General features: G+C 32.7%; 1 protein-coding gene across 2 annotated transcripts; it reads left to right on the forward strand.

Annotated features, from left to right (window-relative positions):
* The first annotated feature begins 5,042 nt into the window (after nucleotides 1–5,042).
* On the forward strand, nucleotides 5,043–10,290 carry LOC131617088 (centromere protein C-like). 2 transcript variants are annotated; one of them, XM_058888466.1, is made up of 13 exons: nucleotides 5,043–5,250; nucleotides 6,304–6,512; nucleotides 6,614–6,702; nucleotides 6,793–6,901; nucleotides 7,004–7,164; nucleotides 7,313–8,193; nucleotides 8,281–8,359; nucleotides 8,581–8,813; nucleotides 8,930–9,097; nucleotides 9,212–9,379; nucleotides 9,496–9,604; nucleotides 9,680–9,787; nucleotides 9,945–10,288. In XM_058888466.1, exons 1-13 carry the CDS (start codon nucleotides 5,107–5,109, stop codon nucleotides 10,067–10,069), a joined length of 2,583 nt encoding a protein of 860 aa, XP_058744449.1. In that variant the 5' UTR covers nucleotides 5,043–5,106; the 3' UTR covers nucleotides 10,070–10,288. The 2 variants fall into 2 exon arrangements, with proteins under 2 accessions (XP_058744449.1, XP_058744450.1); XM_058888467.1 differs by lacking the exon at nucleotides 8,930–9,097 and having other exon boundaries at nucleotides 9,945–10,290.
* Nucleotides 10,291–11,654: the final 1,364 nt, after the last annotated feature.

An 11,654-nucleotide genomic window follows, 5' to 3' on the forward strand; every position in this document is an offset into this window, starting at 1 on the left:
TGAAGGTGTCCTTCGTGGGAGGACATGGTCTTAGAAATAGAGTCCCTGTACGCCAGGGAACGCGTAGGGATACCTGCAAAAATTAGAATGCAAGGCATTCGTAGTATATAAATTGCACATATATAATAAGCACGTAAGCACATAAGCCCTAGGTTCATAGGTTCGACGTAACGGCTTAGGGTGCCTACCCTTCCCATTGGTATGTTCTAGAAGGTCTCATGGGATCGTTCATAGCCGCCGAGACTTTTTGTCTCTTTGGATTTTAGAACAACTCATTTTATCCATGAGGTTCGAGTTTTTGGGGTAGGTTCCCAGAGAGATCAGCCAAATACCAAGTCCAGCCCTCAACAAGGTCAAGCCTCGTATCAGACATTTCCGGATATTCAACCCACTCTGAGTGGAATTATAATAAGACTCGTAGGCGATGTAATTCCCCTCTGGTCATTATTATAATTCCCACACTTAGGCTTAACAGCAATTTATAATATCCCAACAGAATACAATAAAATAACAAATATAAAAATATTTAATTAAATTGGACGTAAATGAATAAATCGCAGATGAATAAATAAATAAATGAAAATTTAAATATTTAATAAAAAAAGGAAAACCTAAATCCTAAACCAAACCCTAATTTAGGCAAACTAGCCAAACCCTAATAGCTAGCCACAAACCTAAATAATTTGCCAAACCTGAACCCTGCCAAGCCTTAGGAGCATAATAATTCACCATTGATGAATGTCCCCAGCAGAGTCGCCAGCTGTAGCAACCTGCCCTAAAAATAAGTTTTAGAGTCGCCACCTATTCTGAAGGGCGAATAGGAAACCCTACGCAGTATAAAGATCTGGGTAAGTTATTATAATCAGGTTGAGGGAAGGTGTTAGGCACCCTCAACCCTTTCCTATTGGCTTTGAATCTAAGGATCAAGTTTTATGGCTAAAAGTTAAGGTTAATAGCTATGGAATTGAATAGGGGAAAAATTGAGATTTTAGGGAGGGGGACTCGCCTTGGTTATCCAAGTGCCTACGTATCTCCTTAGGGAGAATCAGAGTCAACGTAGTTCGGGCACAGGATTGTACGCCTTTGAATTGATTATGAAAGTGTTTGAAGGCTTTTTGAATGGCCTATCGTAGTCTGAATTTGATCTGAAAGGCATTTTGAATTGCCTAGGATAAAAATCCGTAGTGTCGTGGTTTAGTGTTTTTTAGATGTTTTGGGCGTACAACCCTGATTTAATTTGTTACTGTTAGATGCGGTGATCGATAGATTCGATCAGTATAGCTAACAGATTAAGGGGCATTGCTGGTTACTCAGATCGATAGATTGATCGTCGCGGGCAGCAAATTGAATGTATTTTAGTTTTCATATATTTTTTATCTCTCGTCTAATGCGACTAATAGATTTAGTCGGGTCGAGGAGAGAATTAATCGTTAATGTTTTATTCTTTTTATCTCTCGTCTAATGCGACTAATAGCTTTAGTCGGGTCGAGGAGAAAATTAGTCAAGAATTAATCGAGTTTTAATATTTTTGCCAAAGGGCAATGGGATTGGACCAACCCTAATACTTATAACCTTTATAGGGTTTTTGTGATTTAATATTAATATTAATTAAATAGATTAGATCGATATAATCGAAATAATCGGAGAAAAAAATCCTAAATCCTAATATTAGTCTAATCCAAATTTTATCCTAACCTAATTAAATAAGTTATTGAATTAAAATAACAATTTAATCTAATAATAATAATTAAATAAATACATAGAAACCTGGATAGCAATCCTGTGTGGTGCTCCTTGAAGTTCATGATACACCTGCATCTCCTGGGAACGTTGGATATGGCCTAGCATTGATCCAACGGATGATCAGTGAGGACTCACGGTAGGAGCGCATGGATTGGCCACATGGGAACCTGCAAGTAAGAATTGTTAAAAACAAGCGTCTCCACCGGGTATTGAACCCAGGTTCTCCATGGTTCACAAGGGAGTCCTTTGCCATTCCTGCTAAGATTACAACTTGTTAAGTTTATAATGCCAATACAATTTAAATAAAACAAAACCCGAGAATCCAAGCAAAAGAACCCAAAGAGCTCTGCGCTCCATCTTCATCTTTCTTATGGATCTTTCCTCAAAAAAACACAGAAATTATTATCAATCAGGATAATTTATGAATTGCAATAGAATTAAAAGTGTTTGATGCAGATTAGTGGACGGAATCAGGATCGTGAGTGTGCGAATCGGAATCGCAAATGGGCGGTGGTGTGGATCCGGCGGTGTGGGTTCGGCGGTGATGCGAGATGCGTGCGGCGGAGATCCGTGGAGTCGGTTTCCTTCTTTTGTATAAATCGCAAACCACAGCAACAAACCATTTTCACTTTGCATTGTTCTTGATTGTACCTCATTGAAATGCCATCTTTATTTTCCTGTAACAAACCAAAACAAGCAACATAGTTATAGAGGAAAATTCAATTTGGTACTTTGATGGCTTGCCACCATTATAATAATGATTATTGTTGGTGAATTGTCAAGCTTGAAGCTAATTTTTTTCATGAGTTTGCAGATTGATTGTGAGCCGTGTTTGGAGATGATTCACGTGGCATTTTAGACAAAGCTTGTGTTTGGTTACAGGTTGTGTGGTTAGATCTTTTGTAATGGGTAATGGATGTAAAAAAATATAAAAAGTTAGAAAGTTAAGAACAAATGGTCTTTTTCACGTGAGAAAATGCTGTGAATAAGGATTGGTTTGTGAAAGTTATTGTGAAAAATATTTACAAGTTGTTGTTGTTAACTTGGCTTATGGTAGCAACATGATGATACAATTGAAGCAGGGTTTGATTTTATGAAATTGTGACAACCAAAAGCTCGTACGGGAAAAGGAGGCAGATACTATGTATACGGGTTAGAATTGGTGGCCTCTCCTTGTCTGCACAGAAAGTGTGTTATTTATATTAGTCAAAACTAGGGTTTTCTACACCTAATGGGCCTATTGCCCAATTAATTTAATTATAAAAAAACTATAAAAAATCCTAATTATAATAATATTTAAATTAGTACTCATCCTAATAATAACACTAATAATCCCTAATGACAATTCTACTAATAATATTAACAATAATTAATTAGTAAAATTAATAATATTAATACTAATAATTAGTAATAATAAAATTAATAAAAACAAATGTTAGTAAAAGAACTATAACCCCAAAAATGATAAAACCCTTGTCCTAATTGGGTCCGAATACTTGGGTCCCAAAATACCTGTTATCCGCACCTCTACTCCAATTTATAGGAGAATGAGTTTAACAATAAGAATGTTAAATCCCATGACCCTTAATTTAGTTCCCTTGATAAATTACTTTACCGCAAATGATTGAGCAAATTTTGGGGTATGACAGTAAAAAACCCCAGAAGGAAGTAATATATGTAGTTTTAAGATTTTTTTTTTGAATAACCAAGTATAGAAAAAATACACAAATAACCACGTTTCAATAAAAATTACGCAAATAATCATGTTTCTGAAAAATTTATAAAGGAGGCGTCAAATGAGATGACTCCTCCTCTTAAAAGTATAAGGGAGGCGCCAAATGAGATGACTCTTCCATGCATGACTTTTTGACTTAGCCAAATGAGATGGCGACACCTCATAAAATTATAAGGGAGGCGCCAATTGGTTTGGCTCCTACATGCATTCGCGTCTTCTATAAAATGACACAAATGCATGTAGGAGCCAAACCAATTGGCGTCTCCCTCATAATTTTATGAGGTGTCGCCATCTCATTTGGCTAAGTCAAGAATTAATGGGGTAGGATGCTGTTTTTTGCTCTTGCATGACTTCACATTGTGTCCTATTTTATCACACTTAGTGCACTTATAGGATACACCAGACAACCTCCTTCTAGCCCCCTCCTCACCAGCTTCCCTAATCCTCAACTTTCTTGACCTGCCAAACCCTTTTTTGTAGTTTGGAGGCAGAAGTTCTTCACTCTCAACCTCAGGCCACATTTCCTGTCCATTAATAGGGCTCACAATAAACCCATAACAAAGTTTGTATTTCTCCTTAGAGTAACATTCATCTATAAACTCTTCTGAATTTTGTTGTCTAAAAAATATGGGATAAAAAATATTTCTTCCTATGTCATTTTTGAATAAAAAATATTTGGATCATAAATAACATTTTTCGTATATAAAAATATTTAGATGAATAATAGATTTTTTCCCTGTATACAAACTTCATTTTTGTTTAGGTATCATTTACAAAAACATTTGGATCAATAATAAATTTCGTATATAAAAATATTTAGATCAATAGTAGATCTTTTCCCATATACCATTTTTGAATAAAAAATATTTGGATCATAATACCATTTTTCGTAAATAATAGATTTTTTTTTTCCTTATACAAATATTATATTTGTTTAGGTATCATTCTTAAAAATATTTTGACCAATATTAAATTTTCGTATATAAAAATATTTAAATCAATAATAGATTTTTTGAATAAATTTTTCCCGTATACCATTTTTGAATAAAAAATATTTAGATCATAGATACTATTTTTCGTATATAAAAATATATAAATCAATAATAATTTTTTTTGGAAGAAAAAAGTGAGAAAATGATGAAAGAGAAAATAATAGAAAATGAAGAGAGATTTGATAAATTTAATAAAATATGAAGGTTATATTATTTTCATAATATAATTATAAACTTTATTGTGTTAAGACCAAATAAAGACAATTTTAAATGATGATAAAGACAATTTTAAGTGATGACAAAAAATTAAATTAGAGTATTGTAGACTTTTCCATAACTATTAACTTTCTTATATTATAGATAATCTACATCGTGGAGTAAAAATAGTGATGGCTCATAATCAACAATTTGAAAATAGAATAAAAATAAAAGTTATGGTTAATTTTTTTTTGACGCTAACAAAGCAGTTTATTTTTGACGTGACAATTAAACTCACAAATTAAATTCTTTTCCAATTGCAGTGAAAATAAATAATTTAAAACAAACAAATAAATAATTTCCGAAACTCAACAATTCAAATTTAGTCGAAAGCTGCTACCGCGGAAACAAATCAGATACTTTCCAAGCAATGACTAAATGGTGAACGAAAATCACCACCGCCAAGTAGAGGATCCTATCGCCAACTACTCAGGTCTTTCTCTTTTCCGCTCCGCATTTTCACTCTCATCTTCAAAACCCTACGACGACCTCGACGCCATTGACGAAGTTCTCAGATCCATGGTAACTCCTCTCTCAGCTCTTTTTTGCTTCTCTCTCGTTTTCGATTTCAGTTTCGAACGTCGCTAGGGTTTATAGTTACAGTAGTTTCGAGTTCGTTTTAGTTTCATTTGTGTTAGGTTAATGTGAATTTGATGTTCATTTTAGTTTCGTTGTTGTTAGGTTAGTGAGAATTTGAAGTTGATTTTAGTTTCCTAATCGTTAGGGTTGTGGAAATAACCTGAATGAATGTCGTTCATCTCTAGTTGAAGTCTATGAAGCACAGTCACCGGAAACACGACACCGACACTAACACGTTGACATTGGTAATAATTTGGAAAATGAATGAATTAGACGTAATCAGAGGTGTCGGTGTCGGTTTTGGACGAGTACACACCTTTTATTAGAGGTGTCTGTGTTACATAGGTTGAAGAACATAAGTTGTGGTTTGCACTTTCACAAAATGTAATAATGTAAAAGAAAACTAAGCGGAGAGGTGGATAATTTTTGTCTTTATTTTGTTATTTTTAGAGTTATGGAAATGGTTTCTCTGTACAAGAAATTGGAGTTTATTTTAGTTTTAGTTTAGCATTAATTAATCTAGCATTAAAGTAGTAAACTGTAATGATTCAAATTCAGTTTTGTAATTGTTATGGTAATGATTCAGATTCACAAACCTAAGAACAATGAGTTACGAGGTGTGACGTATTAGCACCTAATTTTTTGTTACAAGAAATTGGAGTTTATTTTGGTTTTATTTAGCATTAAGACATTAATTAATCTAGCATTGAAGTAGTAAAATATGATGATTCAAATTCAGTTTTGTAATTGTTATGGTAATGATTCAAATTCACAAACCTCTTCTGTTAATGATTCAAATTCACAAACCTCTTCTGTTAATGATTCAAATTCACTAAGAACAATGAGTTGCGAGGTGTGACGAATGAGCACTTAATTTTTCGATACAAGAAATTGGAGTTTAATTTTGTTTTAATTTTGCATTAGTTAATTTAGCATTAAAGCAGTAGACTGTAATGTTGATAGTAACTCTGAGCTGTGTTTGTTATGTTTGTATAGGATTTGGGAAATTCTGCTAAGCTTGTAGAGCAAGGCAAGTCTGTATTAGAATGTAATTTGGGATTCAACACGGAAAATTCAACAAAAGATGTTGGAGATGATGATGTTTTTGCTGCTGAAGAGGATGAAGAATTTCGTCGGAAAAACAGGGGACCAGGTTTAGGTCTCAATCGTGTCCGTCCACTTTTTTCGCTTAAGGAGACCAAAAAGTAATGATTATTGGGTGTTTGTGGTCTTTTTATTAGTCTTGGTGCTGATTTTTAGTTTTTTTATTTGTGTAGATGTTTCTCATGTGTTTGATATTTGACAGGCCCTCTGTTGAGGATTTATTACCGGTTCTGGACTTTAAAAACATCAAAGACCCTAACGAATTGTTCATGGCCCATGAACGGTTAGAAAGTATGCGATGTGTTTTTTTTAACTGATTGCACCATGGATGTATTTTTTTTGCTTGATGTTATCTTATCTTCTGCATTTTTTATTTTATAGATGCAAGAAAAGAAATACAAAAGCAGTTGGGTATTGTGCCATCTGAGTCAACTATGGGTTCAACTAAACCACGGGAACGTCGACCGGGACTTCCAGGGTTTAATCGGAGGTACTGGCCAAATACTTCCTTAACCGTCAGACTCCATTGTGTTTTTATGTCCTTTGTCATTCTCTTTTGGTTGTTTGATGTGTTTTATTGTTATATGGTAAGGCCAATAAAATTCAGACCTAGTTTTTCACAAGAAACTTTGGACAATAATGCTGATGCCCTATCCTCCCAAGAAGCATTTGAATCTGACAATCTAGATCCTGTTGGTGATAACACTGAGAAAGGCAAAGCTTCTTTTGTGTCATTGGATAATGAAGTAACTGGTGAGTGAAAACAGCTCTTTGCAGTATAGCAAGACTTCATAATCCCTGTGCGGATCTTATTTGCCATTCTCCTACAGTTCTTTCTTTGTATTAATACCTTTTTTGTCTCTCTTATTTTGCATTATTTAAATGACCTTGATTGTGGCAGGTTCATCAGCTGTTAAAGAGAAAAAGGTCAATGACATTTTGAAAGGATTGCTTACTCTTGATTCTGAAGAACTAGAAGGGTTTGGAGCAATGAGTCGTTTGCAGAAGAGGTTACAGATCAAACCCGTTGTTTTTCAGAAATCATCTGTTCCAGATTTCCCAGATAGCCAACCGATGGATCTGAAATCTTCGTATGGAAATTTGTCAAAGCCAACTAAAGCTTCTTCTGACATAAGTAGTTTGTTAAGAGGAATAGACATTAAGACGCCTATTAGGCAGGATGTAGGATACCCTGAGAAGCAATTAGCTTCACCCACACCACCAAGATCTCCATCCGTTTTGTTTTCAACATTGCAGAAGCACATTTCACAGTCAAAACCATCAAAGCCATCAGTGGATCCATTTTCAGCTCATGAAATTGATCATGAATCTACAAAAGAAAATTCACCAACTCATATGCTAAACCAAGAAGTAAATATTGTTGGTTCTAGTAAGCCGTCAGATGAGCTGGGTGCACCTATAATTGAAGGTGCTATTGCAGCTGATGAGACAAATAAAATTCTGGACATTTCTGCACGACCCAAGGAACACAATTCTAGGAAGTTATCGGAACAACTGAAAGCATCTTTAACTGAAAATGAAGTTGCAGTTAGTGAGACTTGTTCAGTTGGCGGTCCTACCAGAACTTGCATCAGCACTCCTAAAAAATCCACGGTGGATAATTCAAGGGAACCTGGTTTTAATGCTAAAGTTGACTCGAATGAACCTCCTGTTGACATGGATCTAGATATTGGAGGCAGTGATGTGGGGAAAAGGGTTATGGATGACACAGAGGGAAGGCAAAATGTCGAGCCAAATGAACCTGATCAATTTGAGGACGAAGTATGTTAGCTCTGAATATTTTAGTTTAATAATATTAAATTGTTGTTGAAGGTTTAACTGAAATCTGAATGAATTGTATTTTGATAGATGCTGGCAGAAAATATGCAGGAAACTTCAGATTCTATACCAACAGATGATTCAAATTTCAACTTGGTGAATCCACTAGGTATGTATATATTTTCACAACATTTTATAAGAAAAGACCTTACTCTAACTTTATTTTTCAAAAAGATCAATGTTATCTTTTGTCCTTTTTTGGTGAACCATTTATAACAATGCAATGACCTCTGCACATCGGTTTCCCTTTGATCTGAAATTGAAGAATTTGATTTTAAATCAGTGTTCCTGTACCTTTGATGTCACTAACTCACTTATGATATGCATTAGCTGATAAATCAAGTCCAGATGTGCATGAAGACATAGTTGATCAGTCGAATCCAGATGCGCGTGAAGACATAGCTGATCAATCAAATCCAGATGCGCACGAAGACATAGTTGATCAATCAAATCCAGATTCACATGAAGACATAGCTGATCATTCAAATCCAGATGCGCATGAAGACAATTCTGCGGACAATAGGTCTAGAAGATCAGATGATGGTCCAGAACAGTGTTCACAGGTTCCTAGCCTTGCTGTTTCTTTTATACCCCAATCTATAAACTATGAGTATCTTAACAACTCAATCGTTTATCAAATAATGGCACTTTAGAATTAAATCTCTGTCTTCTGGTACAGAAAAAGACAGTTGGTTCTGTGGCACCTGTTGGTGGACAAAAGAGAGTTAAAACGCGTGCACAAAAAACGCCCAAGGGCAAGAGACTTCGGCTGGCAATAGGTCATGAAGACAATTCTGCGGACAATAGGTCCAGAAAATCAGATGAGGGTCCAGAACAGTGTTTACAGGTTCCTAGCTTTGCTGTTTCTTTTATACCTCAATCTATAAACTATGAGTATCTTAACAACTCGATTGTTTATCAAATAATGGCACTTTAGAATTAAATCTGTCTTCTGGTACAGAAAAAGACAGTTGGTTCTGTGGCACCTGTTAGTGGACAAAAGAGAGTTAAAACGCGTGCACAAAAAGCGCCCAAGGGCAAGAGACTTCGGTTGGCAATAGGTCATGAAGACAATTCTGCGGACAATAGGTCTAGAAAATCAGATGATGGTCCAGAACAGTGTTTACAGGTTCCTAGCTTTGCTGTTTCTTTTATACCTCAATCTATAAACCATGAGTATCTTAACAACTCGATTGTTTATCAAATAATGGCACTTTAGAATTAAATCTCTGTCTTCTGGTACAGAGAAAGACAGTTGGTTCTGTGGCACCTGTTAGTGGACAAAAGAGAGTTGAAACATGTGCACAAAAAGCACCCATGGGTAAGAGACTTCGGCCGAGGATGAGCCTTGCAGGTTTGTACCTATTTATCTCATAAGTTTCGAGAATTTGGTTTGTTGCCAAGTTATATTGTGATCCTATTTTTCCAGATGCTGGTACCTCCTGGGATTCTGGAGTAAGGAGAAGCAGTAGGTTCAAGACAAGGCCTTTGGAATTTTGGAAAGGGGAAAGAATGGTGTATGGTCGTGTACATGAGAGTGAGTACAATAATAGTACTTTTTTATGTAGAAATTTGGCCTAATAGTAACAGAAGCTATGCTGTTTAAAAATTATCAACACATAATAGCTGATTAAGATACTTTTGATTGTGAAATTACATTGTTTACTGTATGATTAAAAAAATTATTTGTGCAGGTTTGACTACTGTCATTGGAGTGAAGTGCTTGTCTCCGGGAGCTGATGGCAAACCGATTATGAAGGCGAAGTCATTTGTCTCAGAAAAGCACAAAAAGCTTTTTGAGCTTGCTTCACGATATTGAGATTACTTGTCTCCAGATGTGATGGTGTGTGTAATTAAATTTTCAGTACTGATGGTTATGATAAACAGAATTGTCATTATGTGGTTTTATAAGTATTATTTCCCCTGTTGGATAATGGATGTATTGAGATACCTTGTCTCTATCTAATCTTGTAGGAGGATTCTATTTGAATTCAAGATCTTTGGTTGAATTAAAAGAGATCTATCTCATCTCAGTTAAATGCGTAGCTTCCATTTAATTTAATAAACTACTAGCAAAATAGCCATGTACAGGGAAATTTATTTAATATGGTATAAATTTTATTTAGATATTTATATAAATTTGAAATAAATTATTTAATTGTAAAATAAATAATGATAATGTAAATTCAATTGTATTAAATAACTATAAAAAATAAAAAAGGTGTCTGTGAAATGGAAATAAGAAAAAAAATAAAAATTTCAAACATTTGAAAATAAGAATTTTATGTCTTAAATAAAAATAACGGTTAATTATTGAGTATTATTTAATTTGATAAAAATAAATTGTTAATTTATTAAAATTTATAATAATTATAATATATATATATATATATATATATATATTATGAGCTTATAACTTATCGATTATAATAATAATTAATTATAACTTATTAATTATTAATTATACTATATTTTATGAGCTTATAGCTTATTAATTTGATAAAAGTAAATGTTTAATTTTATTAAAATTTAAAAATAGATCAATTAATTTTTTAAATAATATTAATGTATATGCATAAATGTGACTGTAAGATGAAAAATAATTTGTAATATACATACAATTATAAAAAAAACTATTTTATTGGTAATTTAAAAAAATTTCTATACAATTATTTTATCTGTTTGTATATTATAACAATTTCAAAAAAATAAAAAGAAAATATGTCTCCATTTTATAAATATAGTAAAAACAATAACAAACTTTTAAAAAATAACATAAGTTAGATTTATTTATATTTACATTTTGAGATTTTTTTTAACTTAGTTGTTTCATTTGTTTGCATTCATATTTGTTCTTTTATTTTTTTAATTTCCTTATATATTTTTTATTTCTTTATTTACATTGTTGATAGATCAAATAAAATTAATAATTATGAAAATGTAAAATATTTATTTTTATTCATCTGTGTTTTTTGTTTTATTAAATGAAAAATTAAATTTTTTACTATTTTAATTTTTTATAAATAAAAATAATTTTAAAGTGAAGAACAATATAGATAGTTTGCATGTATTTGTTGTTAATAAATATATAATTGATTTTATCGATAAAAAATGTTTTGTTTATACTTTTTCAATCTCAAAATAACATTTTCTCTATAATACTAATATACTATAAAATTTATTATTATTTCTTATTATTATTTGTTTATTTATTAATTTTTATTTCATTTAATTACTTTACTAACTACCATTAGTAAAGATATTTTAGTAGAAATATAAAATTTTTATTAAAATCAATACATCTAATAGTTTTTTAATAATCGCGCACATTTCAAATACAATATTTTGAATGAAGTAATTTTGTTGGTAGTTCATAAAATAGTTGATAGTGAACAAATTAACTA

This window comes from Vicia villosa, linkage group LG7 (assembly GCF_029867415.1).
Source record: "Vicia villosa cultivar HV-30 ecotype Madison, WI linkage group LG7, Vvil1.0, whole genome shotgun sequence".
NCBI classification, from domain to species: domain Eukaryota; kingdom Viridiplantae; phylum Streptophyta; class Magnoliopsida; order Fabales; family Fabaceae; genus Vicia; species Vicia villosa.